At 40.5% G+C, this 22215-nt stretch overlaps 1 protein-coding gene across 1 annotated transcript in view; it reads left to right on the top strand.

Moving 5' to 3' along the window:
• Positions 1-22215, top strand: part of LOC109912529 (protein diaphanous homolog 1) — a 323327-nt gene that overhangs the window by 93120 nt on the left and 207992 nt on the right. The window contains exons 11-13 of the mRNA XM_048603507.1: positions 1080-1198; positions 12041-12157; positions 20045-20105. Of these exons, the coding sequence (XP_048459464.1) occupies positions 1080-1198; positions 12041-12157; positions 20045-20105 (297 nt within the window). The remainder of the gene's footprint in view (positions 1-1079; positions 1199-12040; positions 12158-20044; positions 20106-22215) is intronic.

Here is a 22215-nt window from a genome sequence, read left to right as displayed (position 1 = left end):
GAACTGAGAGATGTTTGTGATGCGTAAGGAATTCTAGAGTATATATCTCACTTGCTGGGTGCATGGTTTTCAGCGGTGAGACAAAGGCAGGACATGGGCTCAAGAGGTCCGTGTCAGAAGATCTAAAGTGTTTTTGAGGGTTGGGATGGTGTTGAAGACTCTAGAGATCAAGTGAGGTGAAAACAACAAATGCTGGCAATCACAGCAGATCAGACAGCATCCATGGAGAGAGAGCAAGTTAACATTTCGAGTATAGATGACTCCTCATCAGGGCCACTAATAGTTCCAGCAGTAATTTGCTTCTACCTCAAATGAGGTGAGATTGCGTTGACATTTGAACAGGTGAATAGGAATTTTACATTTGAGGTGTTGAAAACTAAAAGCTAAATTGGATAAGCAAGCACAAGGATAATGGTGAATGGACCTTAGCATGAAATAGGGAAAATAGATTTGGATGAGTTGTGATTTATTGGTGGAGGAAGGGAGGAGACCTGTCATATTTTGGAAGTGGTAAAAGTACAAATGAGGTTCTTGACATCAGAATGACTGAGGTATGGGCAAAACTGGACAATGTAATTGAGTGGGAATGTTAAATTTTGTGGCGGAGTGATTATGGGATCAGCTCAGTTGGATTCTGAGGATTAAAAATGGATTAACTCAGTGGCTGTGGAAAAAGTTAGGAGCCAGGTAGTGGTAGAAAGTTGCTATTGGTGACAAGGGAATATCGTTTGTTACAGGGCTGCAGGTTGGGCTCTCAACATTCCAGTATTTAACTGGGGAAATTGTGGCTCACTCTGGGTTGGGTTTTGGATGAGCAATTTAACAGAACTGAAAAAGTTGAGAAATATCATCAAGTACTAGTACTTTTTGTTATCAGCAGGTGCATGAAATGTTATCCTGTGACAACTCATTTTTCATTGCACTGAAATAGTCCTTACAGAAAATGTGTTCCAAATATTTAGATTACTCGACTTTCTATAGGTCTCGGCATCTTGATAACCTAAGATGCAAAATGTCTAAGTGTTGAGCATCCACAACATCCTGAAGGTAACTGTATTGTTTCGTCTACTGTTTTCTAGGAATTAAGGAAAATTGGAACTGAAGAACTTAATGTGCAACTTTCTGTGTTTGATGAACATGCAGAGGAAGATTCAGAAGATTTAAAAAGCCGTCTGGAAGATATTCGAATAGAAATGGAATATCCTTTCAGTGGCATGTGGTGGTATTAGGTAGATATTACGTGTCTTTTTTTTTCATGAAAATAACTTTAGTTTCTTAATCTTGATCTTCATAATCTTGGTGATGCATAAGATGTAGGAAGCTCTGAGTTTGCCCAAAGTTTGCACACACTGATAAGCCTCAGCGACAAGTCCGTTTCAGGCTGTTTGAGTAGATTATGCTGAGTTCTGAATAGCTTCATCCCAAAATCAAATTGTACTGAAGTAAGAACATGGATAACACAACAAGGCCAGAGTCAAGCTTTTGTCCCAAGGAAAATGTTGTGGTTTTTGGAAGCCAGTCATCACAGCTGCAGGACATTGCTGGACTTCCTCCGCAGAGTGCCCTAGGTCCAGCCATCTTCACCTTTTCTTCATCACAAGGTCAGAAGCAGAGTAGCTTGCTGCTGATTGCAGTGCGAGGGATTATTTGCAACTTATTGTTTTTGATTGGGTCATCTGTTCACATTAACTCAGGCCAGGTTAGTGGCAAGTAACATTCGTACCAGATGATAGTAATTTTCAACTGGAGAAAATCTAAACATTTTCCTTCAAAGTTCAGTGGTAGTTGAATCCCTGACTTTTGATATCCTGATTTGTTATAATTAATTGGTCATGAGCACGTACAAGTGCATTGAGTAACTGCTCAATGCCCAGCCATTTAGAAGGCACAAATCAGGAATGTGATAGATTACAGGAATAGGAGCAAATTACTGCAGATGCTAGAATCTGTACTGAAAACAAAAAAAGCGCTGGAAATTGCAGCGGGTCAGGCTGCATCTATGGAGAGAGAGCAAGCTAGCATTTTGAGTCTAGATGACTCTTCAACAGACCAAGCTGCTGTGATATCCAGCAATTTTCATTTTCAGTGTGATACAGTACTATCCACTGAGCTGGATTACTGCAGTTGCAATAACAGTCTAGAAGCCTGACACCATGCTTGATTGGCGCCACATCCACCACCTTAAACAAGCTCTCCCTCCACCATTTCTCTTGATGCAGTAGTGTGTACCATTTACAAGATACATTACAGTAACTCAACAAAGCTCTGTTGACGGCATCTTCCACATCGTCCGACTTTACCATCTGGAAGGACAAGGGCAGCAGATACATGAAACACCACCACCTGCAAATTTCCCTGCAAGCTACACACTATCCTTCCTTGGTGTCCCTTCAGTGTTGCTGGGTCAACATTCAGAAACTCTCTAACAGCATTCTGACAAAACCTGTGCATAGACTCTAATCTTACAAGCAGCACCATACACAGTTAGGGATGGACAACAAATGTTGGCATTGCCCATGATGCTGACCTCCTGTGAGCCTATTTTAGAGAAACCTTACATGTCCTCCTGGGCTTACATAAGTGCAAGTACGACTTTTAAACATCCTGATTTGTTTGTTATAAATACTGTGGATTTATGTACAGTGTTTCTGAGTGCTACTACTCTTGATCTGATTTCTGTGTGAAGTTCTGCGCAATGCAGGGAGTTGGAACAATTCTTTGTCTAGGGCAATGCTCGTGTGTGAATCCAATAGTTAGTGATAATTTATGTCAGCTTTGAAGCTACCTTGGGATGTTTATTATTTTTAAGGTTCTACATAAAAGCAAGTTGTTGTTGCATTAATGCCCAGAGAAATGAAGTGATGCAAGAACTCCTGGTGATCTGCACTTTGAGAAGTGGTACCCATACATTCCCACTTGAATGCCATAAATTTTGAATGAGAGCAAAGCAGATGAATGGGGTATGTGGCAAAAATCCAATTAGTGCTAGCTGATGATGGTAATCAGGTCTGTTGTGTGATACATAGGTCTCCCAGGGTAGTTTAGTTATTAGCTGTGTTTTCCTCAAGATTTCAGTCATGGGATTCACTTCCCTAAACATTCATCTGCTGTTTAAATTGAGAGTTAATGAACTGATCAAAGATTAATCACAGGACTGTAATGGAATGGTTTTGTATGAATTTCAGTTCAGATGTGGCTCTGAGACTGCAGTAGGCCTCCTGGAATAAAATTGGTTATAGGTTCTTTCTGGTTGAGCTAATTTTCAATATGCCAACAATGTAAGTTTACTAAATATAGTTAGTGCATTTACTTAAAGGACCTGCTGAAGCCTTTTTTTTATTTGCCGATCTTAAAAGCTCAAAGTCCACTTTATTTTCAACATTTAAAAACTAGGAAACAATCAAAAAGGTTAGAGGGTGTGGATGAATTGAATCCCAAATAACCAGGGCAAGTTTGGATGAAATCTCTGTTTCATTCGAACACTGACCTATTTTTCTAATAAGGCTTTTCAGAGATGTTATTACACACCTCTGGAGCAGATGGGACTTGAACCCATGCCTCCTGGTCCAGGGGCAGGGACCCCTCTGCGCCATAAGGTACCAATGAGGCATTTAATTGAATGGTGAACCAGGATTATATACACAACTGACACATTTGAGTGTCAGGAACGCAGGTAGGGGTGATTGTGTTAATTAAATCTGCAACTCTCTCTAGTTCTGAAATGGTTTGAAGTGTTACTCTTATTGGTGACGTTCAGCATAAGATTTGACACATCTATTTCCCCAGTTCTTGCATCTAGAACTGAGAGGCCATACTGTAAAATTAGAATCAAACCTTTCAGCAGTGAAATTAAGAAGCACTTCTACACATGTGTTGGAAAGGTGGAACTCCCTGCCAATAAGGATAATCAATGTTAGATCAATCCTTAATGTTTAAATGTGAAATAGATTTTTGTTAACCAAAGACATTAAAGTACATGAAGCAAAGGTGTTGGATGGAGTTAGGTTGCACCTCAGCCATGATAAAACTGTCTCCGGCGAATGGTCTATTCCTTTCCCTGTTTTTACTACACAAATAGAGACAACTTGACTTTGTAAATAGTTTAATTTAAAAATTCACTCCTAGGATGTGAGTGCTGTTGGCTGGGCCTATTCCTGCTTGCCCTTGGGAGGGTGGCGATGAGCTACCTTCTTGAATAACTGCAGGTTGTAGGTAGACTCACAATGGCAATAGGGAGAAAGTTCCAGGATTTTGACCCAGTGACACAGAAGGAACAGCGATACATTTCCAGGTCAGGATAGTAAGTGGCTTGGAGCAGAAGTAGCAGGTGGTGATCTTCCCATGTATCCTCTGCCCTTGTCCTTCCAGATGGAAGTGGTCATGGGTTTGGAAGGTGCTATTTAAGAATGCTTGGTGAATTTCTACAGTGCACTTTGCAGTCGGTACTTGCTGCTGCTACAGAGTCGATGATGGAGTGGATATTTGTAGAAGTGCTTTTAATCAAGTGGGCTATTTTGTCCTGGATGACACTGGTCTTCTTGGGTGTTATTGGAGCTGCACCCATCCAGGCAAGTGGAGACTATTCCATCACATTCCTGACTTATGTGTTGTAGGTAGTTGACAGGCATTGAGACATTAGGAGGTGAGTTACTGCTGCAGTCTTCCTAGCATCTGACCTGCTGTTGTAGCCACTGCATTTATATGATGATTCCGTTCAGTTTCTGGTCAATGGAATCCCCAGGATGTTGATAGTGGGGGATTCATTGATGGTAATGCCATTGAATGTTGAGAGGACTGTTCATGACGTTTTCCATCGTTTACTGATGATTGAGAGCAGACTGATGGGGTAATAAAAACAGAAGTTGCTGGAAAAGCTCAGCAGGTCTAGCAGTATCTGTGAAGAAAAAAATCAAAGTTAACGTTTCAGGTCCGATGACCCTTCCTCAGGGGTAATAATTGGCCAGGTCGGGTTTGTCCTGTTTTCAGGTTTCACGAATTACCCACATGACTTCGCAAAGGCATTAAAAACCAGACGAAAAGAAAGCTCAGGGAGACCCCCTCAATGTTAGGGTTCTGAGTAGTTACTATCAATAATCTGATCCCTGCAGTAAACTGTCAAATTGATTTCAATTCAAGCAGCAAATGCTTACGTAAAATACCTGGTCCCCTAATCCTGTAGGAGTTGTCAGCAAGTACAGCTCCAAACTAGCCAAAATAAACAATTGGAACTGCAGAAGTTCACAGCAGAAAAGGAAAAGATTCTTACTCCACTGGACGCTCTAGCATTCTAGAGCCACCATGCAGAATGAGGTGGTTGGTCGTTGCTTTTAATTTTATGATTGACCACGTGGGCTGCAGCAGTCTTTCTACAGCTCCAGGACACCTTTATATTTTGAGTAACTTTGGCAGACATTCTTCTAGATTTTTCATATGTCTATATATTTGTGCTGTATCACTCATTTTGAAGGCATTCAATCAGACCATGCCTTGCAAACATTTCATTTCTCTGGTATGTCAGTGGTGATTTTATTTTTTGCCTATTCATTCCACATTTCTATTTTTGCTACACCATGGGGGTTGAAATATGACCCATCATCTCCAGAATTGAAAGAAATAAATATAACTTTTAGTTCAGCTTTGAGGTAGATGGGGAACATATTCTGATGTGTTACGTGCTGCTCAAACTTAAAGAAAACCAAAAGAACTGCGGATGCTGTAAATCAGGAACAAAAGCAAAGTTGCTGGAAAAGCTCAGCAGGTCTGGCAGCATCTGTGAAGGAAAAAACAGAGTTAACGTTTCGGATCCGGTGACGCTTCCTCAGAACTGATGGTGGCCGGGAAAACATCAGTTTATATGCCGAAAATAGGGAGGTGGGTGGGATAGGGAGTAAACGATAGGATAGAGCCCAAAGAGAGAGAAAGACAGTTGGACAGATAAAGGAGTTGCTAACGATCAGGCTGGGAGGGTGAATAGTTGTTAATGGGGGTTAAATCCTCTGACTCTATCCCCTCCCCCAACCCCCCCACCTCCTGTCGGGTATTCACCATCCCTCCTAACCTTCTGCTGTCCGATGCTGAACGCTCTGTACTCAGCAAAGGCCTCAGCTTTATCCCTCTGCGTCCCCACCTTAACGAATTTTGGGCACGACATGATGCCGAACTATTCTTCCGCTGTCTTCACGTCCATGCTCATTTCTTTGGACAAGATTCCTTTCCCCATCCCACAGACCCCTTCGCCCAACTCCAACACTCTCCCTCCACCTGGATCCCTCCCTCCGGCCTTTTACCTGCACTCGATCTTTTCATTGAGAACTGTTGACGTGACATCAGTCACCTCAATTTCACTGCCCCCTCAACAAATCCAACCTATCTCCCTCCGAACTGACTGCACTCCGTGCACTCAGATCTAACCCCCCATTAACAACTATTCATCCTCCCAGCTTGATTGTTAGCAACTCCTTTGTCTGTCCAACTGTCTTTCTCTCTCTTTGGGCTCTATCCTATCGTTTACTCCCTACCCCACCCACCTACCTATTTTCTGCATGTAAACTGACATTTTCCCAGCCACCATCAGTTCTGAGGAAGAGTCACCGGACCCGAAATGTTAACTCTGTTTTTTCCTTCACAGATGTTGCCAGACCTGCTGAGCTTTTCCAGCGACTTTGTTTTTGTTCAAACTTAAAGACCCTGTTTTGTGAATGGGGCCTTAATATTGCGTGGTACACATTTTTTTAATTATTGTAATTTCAACCCCTTTGCCAATGGACAAAAAGCAGCTTTTGAATTTTCAGCTCTGTGAGCCAGAGTTTTCAGTGGGGTGTGGAACTGGTTGCTATTATGAAACCATACCACAGGAGGGCAGCAAAACCACACCAATAGTAAACACCCTGCAATTTTCACAACTGTGCTAAAAGCATCTGGTTCAAATCTTCAGATGGTTCAAAGCAGATCTGCAAGTCATAAGCACGGTGGCGCCAGCACAAAATATCCCATCCATGGAATTTTGTTTTCTTGGCTACTGGCATTTATCTGTAACTGAAGCATTTTATAATTCAGGAGCTAGAATAGGTTCATCAGCCGTTAATCCTGGTCTGCATTTGATCAGATCATAGCTGATCTGATTGTGGCCTCCGATTCACGTTCCTGGCCATCCCTCAGTAACATTTGATTCCCTTTATTAGTCAAGAATCTATCAATCTCTGCTTTAAAAGTGATGAACAGTTCCACTTGCACCACTTTCTGATGGAGAGGGTTCCAAAGACTCTGTGGAATGACTGATTAGATGTAAGGCCATTTGCTGCTGTGGTGAGCTTTGAAGACGTGTCTCTAGGGAATAAAGCTGGGCTTCTGAACAGCCAGTCCAGTAACATTATCCATTTTATCAACTTCATCAATCTACCCTCAACATTTTGCTGCAACAATTCGGATATTATCAGCCCTGAAGTTTCTTTGGGGTAGACATTACTGGACAGAAAAATGTGCACATGTACAGTAGCAATAACATTTTAGCTGAATTTGATGCACGGAATCAAAAGTTAATTTTTATTACGGGAGTGCTATTTTCTGCCACCAATTTCGTCCACATTCCACTTCCTTCCCCTCTCTGCGAGATGCTTAGCACTCATTGGTCCATTCTGTGTTCATTCCTCAGCAATGAGTCTCATCAGTTCAAAGTTGACAGACAAGGTAATAATAGTTGAAGCTGCATCTGTGCTCGACTGAAGCACATTCAAGTGCAGCGGTGCAGGGGCTCACTATTGGTATGATGTGAACTTCAGCTGAGTGTGCATTTTATTTCCCCACTACCTGGGGAAAATGAGGCCTTCTGTACTAGCCTTCTGCCAGCTCAACTGAAATTAGCATTGTCAACATAACAGCTCTGTTCTGTTTGGTTAAAGTAGATGGGGAAGATCTGTTTGTAGTGGTCATTAACCAGAAAACATGGCGATAGGGTAATTGGCAAAAGAAAAAGGAGTAAAATGAGAAGTACAACACAAACGCAGAAAATGCTAAAGAAACTGCAGGTCTGACAACATCTGTAGAAAGAGGATTAGACTTAACATTTTAAGTCCGATCTGATTCCTCTTAAAGATGCTGTCGGACCTGCTGAGCTTCTCCATTTTCTGTGACCATTTCAGGTTTCCAGCATCCATTGTATTTTGCTTGTATTTAAATAGTTTTGCATAGTGAATAACTGTTACGTGCCACCTGAAAAGCCAGTGCATTAGATTAATCAGTAACCCTCAAAGTAGGAAATGGACAAATACTCCAAATACTCTTTTCCCCAGGGTAGGGAAGTCGAAAACCAGAGGGCATAGGTTTAAGGCGAGAGGGGAAAGATTTAAAAGGGACGTAAGGGGCAGTTTTTTCACGCATAGGGGTGGTGCATGTATGGAATGAGCTGCCAGAGGAAGTGGCGGAGGCTGGTACAATTACAACATTTAAAAGGCATCTGGATGGGTATATGAATAGGAAGGGTTTAGAGGGATATGGGCCAAATTCTGGCAAATGGGACTAGATTAATTTAGGGTATCTAGTCAGCATGGACGAGTTGAACCGAAGGGCCTGTTTCCATGCTGTGCGCTCTATGTCTCTACTCAGGCTGGGAGTGGGGGAAAAAAGCAGGCACAGTGGATAGCTTAGAATCTTTCTGTGCTGCAATATTCTGTGAAGAAGTTGAGCAGCATATTTAACGTAGTCAAAGTAACTTTTCTTTGCTAATAAACAATGTTTTTTCATACTGAGGAGCAGACAATTTCACAGAAGTGATGGATGGAATGAATATCGCAAAATCCAAGCTGTTACTTGATTTATTTTGTTAATCTCCTGTAGGAAATTACATTAAATATCTGCATGCCAATGTCAGCACTTGCTAATACCGCAGGGTTCAAATTTAAAAGCATAGATTTGTATTTGTAGTTGATAGTCGATTTCCGTGTAAATCAAAGTGGTACAGTTTTAGATTTGTTTTACAAACAGCTTTCGAGCTATCGTGAGGAGTGATTTGCAATTTTTAGAAAATTCTTTAATATTACATTTCATGACCGTTAGGCATTTTGGGAAAGAAAACAGCTTCCTTTGGGCAGTTTCAGTGGTATTGTCAGAGGTAGGTTCTTTACTCCGAGAGTAGTAAGGGCGTGGAATGCCCTGCCTGCAACAGTAGTAGACTCGCCAACTTTAAGGACATTTAAATGGTCATTGGATAAATGTATGGATGATAATGGAATAGTGTAGGTTAGATGTGCTTCAGATTGGTTTCACAGGTCAGCGCAACATCGAGGGCCGAAGAGCCTGTACTGCGCTGTAATGTTCTATGTTCTACGTTCTATGTATTTCTGATTTAAACCTTTCACTGATCAAGTTTTGGGATACATAATGCATTGTGAAACCTTTGGAATATGAAACAAACAATGATCAAACTGTATAATGCTGTGATCAGCCACTGTATTTTGAGTACAGTCCTGTGTTCTATGTGGTGGCTGAGTCACAACGAGAAACTCGAGCACTGGAGGCAGTGCATATTGACAGTGAAGGACAAAAGGACACCCTCTGATCTATCCAATTTTTCTCATGCAACATTAAGTAAAGACTCTCCACATTACCTGAAAGCCATGCAACCTCCTGGGGGAGGTGAAAATATTTAAGAAAATGTTGTGAAAAAAGGAAGAGCTAAGAGGCTGGTCCAAAGTGTAGAGTGTCTGATTTGTGAAGAAAGATTGTACAAACTTGGGCTTTTCAACCTGAAAAGCTGAGTCCCAACAAGTGACCTTACCAGGTGTATAAAGTCATGAGCATGTTAATTTATTTATTAAATATCTGTCATGCTAAGTCTTGAATGTACTTAATGACCCAGCCTTTGCAACCTTTTCTGGTAAAGATTTCCACAGATTCATAACTCTCTGAGAGAAGAAATTCTTCCTCATCTCTGCTGCAACTGACTGACCCCGTACTTTGAGATTATGCCCTCCAGTTGGAGATTCTTCCGCAAGGGGACACAATCTTTTCTCATCTACTCTGTCAAGTAACCTAAGAATCTTGTATGTTAGGGTTGTCTCTCATTCTTCTAAACTCCAATGTGTATAGGACTAACCTCCTCCACCTCTCCTTATAAGAAAACCCCTCCATACCCGTGATCAACAGAGTGAACCTTCTATCAATTGCCTTCAAGTCAGAATATCTTTGCATATCAGAGCTGTTCACAATATTCCAGATGTGGTTTAACTAGTGAGAGAGAACAGGGTTAACATTTTGAGCGCAGAGATAATGGAGGAATATGCAAACCTTTAATTATGATGGTGGTGCTGAATCATGTGGCATTATAATACTCATGGCCCGTTTCCCTTTCACTTTGCGTTGATGATCGATATCGGGATTGTAATGGGTGCGTTGAATGTGGATTCTTGAAACAGCTCAGTGATTAAAAATGAGCTTCAGTCTCATTCGTGCAGTTCCCATAATAAAATCCTTTTCCTATTATTGTAAATGATTAAGTTGGCAAAACGAGGAGAGGTAAGTATAGCTAGATAATTATATTCTTCTTTATCTGTACAGTCTATATCACTGCTCCATAATTTCCCTTGTACAAATTCACTGAATTTATTTTGACCAAATGTACTCATGGAAACCACACAATTAACCACTGCCCAAAACAAATGATAGTTGCTAAATCCTGCAATCCTTCGATGACTGCGCAGATTTATTGAATTGAATTGAATCGTCTATATTGTCAGATTTAGATTTAGTTCATATTTTTACCTCAATTTAAATTGCTCTTTCTATGGGAGACATCAGCTGGCAATTGTCACCATGTTGCTGGCATATAAAAGAGAAACGGTAGGTCGCTGTTTTGGTTTTGACACCAACCAATGGAGGGAATGTGGTTTGAGGGCGTTAATGGAGGAGAGGGAGGGTAGACTTGAAGGTGTCACCAACGTGGAGGATAGACTTGAGTGTGATCAATAGTAGGGAGGACAGGTTTTGAGGGCATCATTGATGAGAAAGGAGTGCAGGTTTGAGGGCACAATCAACACAGTGTAGGTGTGAGGGTGTTATTGACAGAGGAAGTGTAGGTTGGTGGGCATGATCTATGCAAAGAGAGTGTACGTTTAAGGATGTAATCAAGGAGGGAGTTCATGTTTGAGACATGGCCATGCAGGGAGTCAGGTTTAAGGGTATTGATAGGAGCAATGGAGAGCGCATAGTGGGTATATCATTCATTGGGAAATGAAGGATGGAATATTGTCAGCAGGCAAGGTGGCCTTGACGGCCTGTCACAATGATGTTCTGCAAGCCATCAGTCATCTTGTTAATGACACTAATCACCAACTGTGGTAACTTAGGTTTATGCAAGAAAAATCCGTTCCTATAACTCCATAAAAGTCAATCAAACAGACCATTCAAATATAGAGCCTTTGAAAAATTCATAGCTATTAATTGTATGCAAATAAACATTGAGACATTAACATAAACATTGACAAAAGAGATCACAAAAAGAACAATTTGTTAACAGCCACTTAAGGTATCAATCAAACGAAGTTGACAATTCTGTCCAACTGTCAAAACAGAAAGCCCTGCTGAAAGAAATCCTTTTGAACCTGCGCATCCAGCCATGCATTCATGATAAGGCCCCTTGCTGAAAATGTTCTTAAACCTGTCTTTGTTATGCATTGTGTGAGGGTGAAGCCAAGGTTGGCACAACCTTTAACCCAACTTGTACAAAGTTACAGAGAACTGAGGTGGGACTTTTAACCTGCCCACTTTGGCACTCGGCTGTCCCTGTGACCACCTACGTTTGTTTCTGGGCATCGCAAGCGTTGTCCTGTCCCAGAGTAAAAGTCCCATCATTCAGTCTTTTTACTTAAGCTTGTCAGGCAAGTTTGGCAACTTTTCAATTCCAACCATCCTTATCTGTAGCAAGAATATGCACTTTGACTTCTGTTAATTTTTTTAGTTTAATTTTGTGCCTTTTTACATTGGAACGGTTTCTTTCCTTCCTATGTCAGAAGGGATTTTTAACATGGCTCCTTAACAATAGCTGCACAGATGTGAATGAAGTCTTCCAGATGCTGCTGAACACTGTGAAGGACTCCAAAGCAGAACAATACTTCCTATCAATCCTTCAACACTTCCTTCTGATACGCAATGATTATCAAGCCAGGTAGGTGACTTCTTCAGTGTTATTTTGTACTATTACTGACCCATAAGCATCTCATAACATTTCCATCATGTAGTCAATCTCAGTAGCAATTTTTGCGCTGCCCAACTGTTGTTTAAGTGTAGTACTCACTTGTAATGTGAGTCTACTTCTCTTTTAGATTCTCTGGACTATTTATGTGGAAATAAATAAATTGCTCAAACAGTAATTTAAGCTAAATGACCAGTGTGGTAATAGGCAATAGGTTGAAGGAACTAAAAGGAAAAGAGGGGAATATCCTCAATAAAGCGCTTAAAGACAGCCATGAATGCCATTCTAGAACTTGGGGACATATTCAAAAAATTAGGGACAGACCATTCAGGAGAGATGTTAGGAAGCACTTCTACACACACAGGCTGGTAGAGATTTGGAACTCTCTTCGACAAATGGTGGTTGATGCTAAATCAGTTTATTTTAAATTGGAGATTGATAAATTTTTAAGTGAAGGTGTTAAGAAATATGGGCAAAAAGTAAATATATGGGTTTAGCCACAGATCAGCCGTGAGCTCACAGTGAATGGCAGAACAGGCTTGAAGGGTTGAATGGCCTACTCCTGTTTCTACATTTGATCAGCACCTACTCATTGCCTGCCAATTTAAAGTGTGGTAGAAGCTGGACGTTTGGAGAAATTTAACTAATGCTCATGAATATAATATCATAAGATTTTGGAGGAGGAGTTAGCTTTGACTTATCAAACTTGCTCCACCATTAAATAAGATCACGGTTCATCTGATTTGTGTTCTTCACTCTATTTTCGGTCTGTTTCCTGTAACTCTTGACTCCCTTGATGATCAGAATCTGTTTTACCTGAGCCTTGAATATATTCAATGATTCAGCCTCCATTGCTGTCTGGGGAAGAGGATTCCAATGGCAAACAGCTATTTGGGAGACAAAATTGTTCCTGATCTTAGTCTTAAATAGGAAACTGTACCACTAGAGCTCAATATCCCCCACACAGGGAAACATCCTCTGTGTCTTCCCTGTCAAGCTCCCTCAGAATCTTTTATGTTTCAACAGGACTAGCACTCATTCTTCTCAACTTCAATGAATCTCGGTGCAATCTGCTTGACCTTTATTTATGTCTTGACCCTTTCATTAGCTGGTCTTTTGAAGAACAAGTAAATATTCAGCCATGAATATATCGTGGCTTTCTTGCCACGTGCTTTCAATAGTAAGCTCACATCAGATGAATTCTGTGGCACACTTATGCTCATCAAGAGAAGAATGAGAGGGGATCTCACTGAAACACATAAAGTTTCTGACAGGGTTGGACAAAGATGCTATTCCTGTCTTGTGGGACGTTAAGTGGGGGAATTCACTGGTGGTGGTTCCTCGAACAAGGGGTCAGACTCTGGATGTAGGGTGAACCATTTAAAAGTGAGATGCGATGAAATTTCTTCACTCAGAGGCTGGTACTTGTGTGGGAATCCCATAATGCTATAAAGTGGTGAAGACCAAATCACTGAATATATTTAAGTAAGAAACAGATTTCTTGATACTTAAGGCGTCAAGGAGTATTTCAAAAGTGAGAGGTACATGATTTTAACAATAAACAATTACATTACATCAGCTTTCCTAATGACTTGCTGTACCTGTATATTAACCTTCTGTGATTCATACACTAGGGCATTCTGACCCCTTTACGTCCAGAGTTATCAAGTCATACAGCCTGAAAACAGACCCTTCGTTCCAACCAGCCCGTGCCGACCATGTTCCCAAACTAAACTAGCCCTACTGCCTGTAGTGGCCCATATCCCTCCAAACATTTCTTATTAACGTTCTTACCTAAATTTCTTTTATACGTTGGAACAGTGTCCGCATCCACCACTTCCTCTGGAAGTTCATTCCACCCACGAACCACTCTGTGTTAAAAAAAAAAAAAAATTGCCCTGTGTCTATTTTAAATCGTTCTCCTCTCCTTAAAAATATGCCCTGGCCTTGAAATCCCCTACCCTCGGGAAAAGACACCTGCCATTCACCTTATCTATACCCCTCCTTATTTGATAAATCTCTATCAGGTCACCTCTCACCTTTCTACACTCTAGTGAAAAAAGTCCCAGCCTATCCAGCCTCTCCTTGTAAGTCAAACCCTCCATTCCTGGCAACATCCTGGTAAATTTCTTCTGAACCCTCCCCAGCTTACTAATATCCTTCATATGACAGGGAGAGCAGAACTGGGCACAGTACTCCAGAAGAGGCCTTAGCAATGTCCTGTACAACCTCAGCATAATGTCCAAACTCGTATGCTCAAAGAAAAACCGAAAGAACTGTAAATCAGGAACAAAAACGAAACAGGTCTGAACAAGGGTCACCGGACCCGAAACGTTGACTCTGATGTTTGCTTCACAGATGCTGCCAGACCTGCTGAGCTTTTCCAGCAATGTCTGTTTTTGTTTCTATGCTCAAAGATCTGAGCAATGAAGGCAAGCATGCTAAACACCTTCTTAACCACCTTATCTACATGTGGTGCAAAAAAAAGATTAATGTACCTGAAGCCCTAGGTCTCTCTGGTCTACAACACCGCCCAAGGCCCTACTTTTAATTGTATAAGTCTTGTCTTTGTTTGTTTTACCAAAATGTAATACTTTGCATTTAATCAAATTAAACTCCATCTGCCACTCTTCTGCCCATTGACCCAACTGATCAAGAACTGTTTGTAATCTTAGATTACCTTCACTGTCGACTGTACCGCCAATCTTGATGTCATCCACAGACCTACTTACCATGCTTTCTACATTCTCATCTAAATCATTTATATAAATGACAAACCAAAGTGGACCCAGCACCAATCCCTGTGGAACACTGCTGGTTGCAGGCTTCCAGTCTGAAAAACAACCCCAACCATCACTTTCTGTCTCCTACAATCTCTCACCATTTAGATAATAAGATAATTAGATAATGTTTTTCGTTTTTCCTACCGAAGTGGACAATTTCATATTGTTCCATATTGAGCTCAATTCGCTAGTTCTTTGGTCACTCTTTTAACCTATCTCTATCCATTTGTGGCTTTTTGGTATCCTCTTTATAATTTACTTTCAAGTCTACTTTTGTGTCATTGGCAAGTTTGGGAACCATATTTTCAGTCCCTTCATCCAATGCATTTATAAACATTATTAAAATTTGAGTCCCCAGCACTTATCCTGCAGCACACCAGTTCTATCTTGCCAATCAGGAAAAGGTCCACTTGTGCTTTCTTTATCTCTCCAGTTAGGCACCAGTCCGCTGTCAATGCCAATATGTAGTCCCACACTATGAGCTTTGATTTTCTTCAATAGCCTTTGATGTAGTACCTTAAGTGCCTTCTTGAAAGCTAGATACAGTTTATCCATTAACCACAGCGCACACTGTGTTAAGCTTCCTACTCTGTAGTGGCAAGGCATGGCTGCTATTGTAGTAAAGTTTGATTTTATTGATCATTGAATCAATTGAATTAGGAGTTGACTACATTTTAGGATGGATATGCGTCCTGTGGCTCCCGAGCCTTGAAACCGGAGTAGCTCTGCACTTGGGTTATATTTTAGTTGGTTTACCCTGATATAACTTTGAGAGGCTGGAGTTTTAAGGGGCCAGTTTTGGTTACGTGAATGAATCATTAATTGGAGCTATCTGACCTGTTGGGGAACTGGAGTAGTTCTGCTTTAAGGATTCAAGATTAAGAAGGTGTTTGATAGAGGTATTCAGAATTATGAGTGTTCTAGACATAGGAGGTAGGGAGAAAATGTTCCCACTGTCGGAGGAAAAGAGAACAAGGTAATCCCATGATTGATAAAAGAAGCAACAATGAGATGAGGAAAATCTTTTTACGTAGCAAAGAGGTTATAATCCAAAACGCACTGCATGCAAACGTGATGCCAAAGCGTACAATTTTCTTCAATCCTTTCATTGTTTAAGAAGCAGTCAAAATTTTACATTTAGGTTTTATTGTCTCATGTCCTCAAGTATAGGAATACAGGGGTACATTGAAAAGTGTGTAAAGTTGCCTTTCTCCAGTGCCATCTTAGTACACAAAAGACAGGATTAAAAACAGAAGCAGAAGTAAAAGAAACAGCCAAAGGAAAAGGAAACATTCAGATCGCTTACGTATTAGAATTGAACATTGTGGTAATTTCAGTTCTGGTTGTAGTTAACGACATTGAACAGCAGACGGTGCTATTGCTCTTTCAATTCAAAATACCTTCTGGTCTACTCAGATTGTGCCAGACAAGCCACCTGATGTTGTCCTTGATACCTGTGTGTATTCTTTGAAAGCACTTATCTTATATTGTTTTTCATTCACTTTTGGGGCATCTGGCAGCCCAGAATGCTTACGTTGGTGACATTAAAATAAGCACACGATCCTGTATTTAAGAACTGCTCATGCCTTGCACCAAATGTGATGCAAGGGTTGCTTGACTGGTCATAGAATCATCCAGTAGTGAACTGGGCCTTACAACCTGTTGCGTTTGTGTTGACTCATGGAAAGACATTTCCAGTTAGATCCACTCCCTTGCTTTTTCTATGCAATCCTGCAAATCTTTCCTTTTCAATTTGATCAAAGAGGTGAGCTTGTAGGAAAACCTTGGGAAAGGAGGAGGCGGACAGGAGAAAGTGTTCAGCACAAATTCCAGAACACGGGGCTTATTGGTTGACGGCGTGGCAACCAGTGGTGGAGGGAGAGGAGAATTCCTGGACAAAAGCAAGTTTGAAGGGAGCATTTAGGTCTGGGGGAAATTATTCGAATGGGAAATCAAGACCACACAAAAATTTAAACACAAGAATGAGAATTTAAGTTCTGGATACTGGAACTTCGTAAACAAACGTAAATCAGCCAGGGAAGAGGCGAGGAGACTTGGCCTGACCATGGAAAGTGAGAAGTAGTTTTAGATGTACTGTATGTGGATGAGGTATCACTCTGCATCGGTGAGAACTATACCATGGAACATATTATTTAGATCTTACGGTACATCTGTTCAGTTAATGCTTTGAAGTTTAATCACTACTGAAGTATGGTTTTACTTTGGGGAGGGAGATTGTTCTTACATTCTGGTCCCAGGCAGAAAAAAAGCAAGATGCATGTGAACAAGATTCACAGTCAGGAAAACTTCAGCAAACCTGCCCCATTGTATGGATTGGGGCCCAGTAACTTGTTCACTCTATTCCCCCTTGCCCCCATACAGCCATATAACCACCTTGCAGACCAAAAAATCACCAATAAGAGGGACCATACCCTGGAAGTTCTTTCTCAGTACCTCTCGAGCATTCCAAACCAGTCCAGGAGATGTCACAGACTGAATGTGAAAGGCAGAGGTCCTTGCTGTTTATGTGGCTTTGGGGATGGACTATAAAACCCAGACAGTGTTGTCTACATCCCATGAACAAAAATTGTTTCTGCCCATGGGATTTAATAAATGCCTAATTCTTATTAGTTCAATGGAAACCTTTTCTCTCTTTATGTGCTGTCATGTAGAGTGACTGCCCTTAACAGAAACATTAATTGTTTTTACTTTTCCTTGGGAAAGAATATTTTTTTAAAAAGAAAGAAGCATTTCAGTATCTGATGAACTGACTGCAGATTGTCGGAAAACATTTCCTCTTTATTCTGAGTACATGTCAGGTCAGAAATGATTACAGTAACTAGACATAAGCTTGATGTGTCAGAGCTGCTCTTTGTGGCGGTCTTAGAGATACAATATTCTTTTTGTGCAAGCACACACGATTTCATTGAGACAAATTGCATGCTGCCACATTGTAAATTGTGACTTGCAAATATGAAATTTGCAGCTTTAAATCAGAATAGCTGAACAAGATGATCTTGGTTGCTGCTGATGTATTGCATTTTATCATAATCTCACAAAAGCAAAGAATAGTTTGAATCTAACTGACTCAGTGCAAGCTGAAAATCTTGTGAAATATTTACGTAGCTACCATTTCAAACCAAATGCTTCAGCCAGTAGATGGCAGTGACACTCTATCAAGACCAGTTTTTTCCAAACTGCAAAGCAATATGCTTTTTATACTTTGTGTTCTGATGTACTGTCTTTATAAAATACGAATATGCCTTCTTTCAGGGAACATTGTTTTATTAGTGAATTCTGTACGTCTTCATACTTACTGTGGTCTGTCGGATTTATCCATCCTGCAATTTGTGACTTTTCTTGCATTGTTGGGCCCACAGATTTTCAGTTCAACTGGTATTCAGTACACAGGCAATTTCCAAGATGACATTCCAACTACCCAATACCCAGTGAAGGTGTCCTCAGTCTTCTGTCAATGGTAGCATTCTCTACTGTGAGTCAAGCGGTTCTATGTTCAAGTCCTTTTTCGTGACTTGAGCACAAAATCGCAGCTAATGTGTTTATGAGTGCAGTGCTGTGAAAGGGCAGCAGATACAAACACCATCCTCATTTGGAACTATATTGTTCTTCCTCCAGTGTTACTGGGTCAAAATAAAGGAACTCCCTTTCTCGCAGCACTGCGGGTGAAGGTGACCTTACACCCCAAAGCCTGCAGCAGTTCAAGCAGGTAACTCCATGTCACCACCTCAAAGACAATTAGGGATGTGCAACAAAACCTGGCCTAGCCAGTGACTCCCACATCCCATTAACAAATTTGGGAAGTCAAAGCAGTGTCAAAGGTGCCATGTTTCAGATGTTACAGCAGTGGCTTGCCTGCCATTCCCAGAGATGAAAGATTCTGTGACATTGTGAAGAAGTGCAGGGGACTTCTATCAGATTCCTGGCCAATTTTCATGATGTGTGGACACCACACTGTATAAAAACGATTACTTAACCATTTAGCACATTGCTGTTTGTAGGTGCTTTCTATGCAGAAATTCATCGTCCTGTTTTTGTGCACTAAACCCTGTCTATGCTTCAAAAATACTCCATTGGTGAGAAGCACTTTGGAGTGTTGTGCAGTGTGTGATTGACATTACAAGTGCTATCAATTTATAGATCTTTGGTGCAGTTTTGTTTGGGGTAATCAGCCTGGTAAGTGTTAGTTTTGGGTTTATTGTGATCCAGAGTCAGAGCGACTGTCTAACTACTGTGTTCTCCCACTATGTTTGGATCATGATGCCTCTAAAACTGTATCAAGTTGACATAGGTGTAGGGGTGCAAACCTGCTGTCCTGATTAGCTTGGATACTTTCATATAAATCATTGCAAATTGTTAAAATCTTTCACTAAGTCACTCATTTAAGTATTTGCTAATCATTTCAAGTCATATTAAGATTTTTTTGAGAAATATTTTGGCGGACAGTCCAGCTTTAAAAAATAATATATGCAGGGACTAGGGGCGGCACTTCTTTTTGACAGGCAGCTGTCACATTCCACAGAGCTGTGATACCGACTGCTTTGAACCAGTAGGTGCCACTATTGCTCCTTAAATAAAAGGTGGGTGTTGTCCCTGTCAAAACAGCATAATGAAATTTAAATTTTTTTCACAATCTTACAGCTCAAAATGTTGTATTTGCTGTATTTTCAACTTACACTATTGATAACAGGCAGCAATTTTTTTTTAATGTGTGTTTTTTATGTTTGAGTTAAACTGAAGAACATGTCTCTAATTTTGAACAGATGGCCTGAACAATAAATTGTAGCTCCATTGCCAAACCACAAACCCTGCTTCTAAAGCTTAAAAATATTTCGAGAAATTTTTAAAATATGGTTGAGGCTTTCCTTATCTATTTTCCTTTCTGAACAATGTGTTCTGGAAGTCATTTTTCTTATTTTTTTTTAAATCACAAGCCCCTTTGTGTTTGCAATTCAGTTTTCTTCAGATCTTCTTCACGTACTCCATTTTGTAAAATCCTGCAGTACAGTGCAGTACAACAGAGCTCATTTTCTCCTGACATCTTGCTCTGCTCTCCCAGGGCACTGGTGGTTTTAATTTGTGAGAGTGCTTGTTCAGGGATTATTGAGCAGAAGCTTACTGTGAGCCGCTGTAATGAAATAAACTGAGAGACAGTTCGATTAAAGCTATTTTCATCCCTCGCTATCATCTCACAGACCATTAGAAATCAGATTGAAGTAGATTGTGACCAAGAGAAATAAAAATGTAATTGCAAAAATGCAGCAAATTGCTGATATGCAATTGTAATTTTGTTTTTGAAAAAAACGTGAATTGTTCATTTAAAATTTTGAAAGCATAAGTGTTTTATCTAGAATAAAATGATAAGTGCAGTGTAGTATTTGAGCCTCTGTGCTATACATGAAACAGCAGCCTGTCTTCGTCTACATTGTTCTCTCCATGACAGCCCCTCCCTTTGTTCGTTTCAAGGCTGCCACAGTATTTTCCCATTCTTCCAACTCTTTGTAAATCTTTTGAATTGAAGAGGACTTTTAGGGACTCCTGTTAGATAAATATTTGTGCAAAGTTCATTCTTCTTTGAACATAACCTTAAGATAGCCGAGATAAACAATTTGCGGAGGTGAAATAGAGGACATGACTGTTCTGCTACAGCATGAAATGCAGTGATTAACCCCTTGAGTCCCAAAGTAAAGAACCAAGACAGAGTTTGAAAAACAGTTTCTTTAAAAAGAACTATGAAAGGCAAATTCACTTTTCTGCAAGGCTGAATGTTTCTTGACGTGAATTTAATTCGCATGTTGTTGCTTTTCTCCCATCTGTGCCTCCATATCTCTCAAAAAAAATTATATGCATAATCATATTCATTACTTCGGTAGGATTTATAAGCCCGAACCCCGAATGCTAGCAATGCATTTGCTGAGGTTGGGAATATTTTCATTGAAATAAGGACCAGATGATCTGTCTTTCGTGATGTTGGATAAAGGATGAATATTAGCCAGGGTTGGTATTTCTGGGCACCATGCTGTGAACCCTTAGAAAGTTTGGAAGGATCAATCTGTGCAGTGCACAAGATCCTTTGTTTCAGTGGTTCAAAACAGACACTCTTTTGCCAATCGTTTTGCCTTTCATAATACGTAGGAAATACTATCCAGAAATGATTGTTCCTTTAAACCGGAGAAGGTAGTTGAACTAAACTGGAGCTGAATGTGGAAAAATGATATCATATCTTAATCATCCGGCAATATCCTGTTTACTAATCAGCCTCAGCTGAATCCCTGCCACTGTTAAGACCTTGAATTGATGTACGATGATTTAAGAGAGCAGGAAGCCATATTCAGTGTTTGGCAGCCGAGTATAGGTTTGATTGCACGTTTTCAGTAAATTTCATAGCCTGAAGTTGTCTTTTCATGCTTCGTTATATTTTAACTGTCAAACTTTTATTTCCTGATAGAAATGATTGCTACAGGTCTTTTATCAGCTACCCTTGGAATACAGTACTTTAGATTTTCCATGCACTAAAGCCAGAACTGTTTTGAGATCTGAACCTGGGAGCAATTATTTAAGTTAGCTAAGCTTGCTACTGCTGCCTTTAGGGAACCATGTGTTTACTATCATGCAACCATAAATTCTACAGTACAGAATGAGGCCATATAGCCCATTCAACTCATCCTGACTCATTGAAAAAACTAGGCTTGTTATCCCATTCCTGAATACTCTTCCATTACATCCTCCTCCCTTTTGACTGTTAGGGTTGACTCACAATTGGAGAGACAGTGATATCATAGTTGTGGTAATGTCATGAAGCTAATAATCCAGAGGCAAAAACAGAAATTTCTGGAAAATCTCAGCAGGTCTGACAACATCTGTGTAAAGAAATCAGAACCCTGTTCTGAAGAAAGGTCACTGGATTTGAGACGTTAATTCTGATTTCTCTCCATAGATGCTGAGCTCTTCCAGCATTTTCTGTTTTTGTTTCAGATTTCCAGCATCCGCAGATCTTTCAGTTAATTTTGAGTAATCTCGAGATTCTCGAGGTATGGGTCCCTTTCCCACCACAACGGCTGGTGGAATTTAGCCACAGTTAGTACATCTGGAATATAAAGTTAGCCTCGTTGATTGTAGTTGTGATGGCTGTCATAGACTGTTATAACATCCCAAATGATTTGCCATTTCATTTTGAAAAATGAAATCTGCCATCCTTACCAAATCTGCCATCCTTACCAAATCTGCCAT

Source organism: Rhincodon typus, chromosome 12 (genome assembly GCF_021869965.1).
Source record: "Rhincodon typus isolate 14 chromosome 12, sRhiTyp1.1, whole genome shotgun sequence".
Classification (NCBI taxonomy): Eukaryota; Metazoa; Chordata; class Chondrichthyes; order Orectolobiformes; family Rhincodontidae; genus Rhincodon; species Rhincodon typus.
Note: the sequence above shows the minus strand (reverse complement) of the source record. Positions and strands in the feature narration are given on the sequence as shown.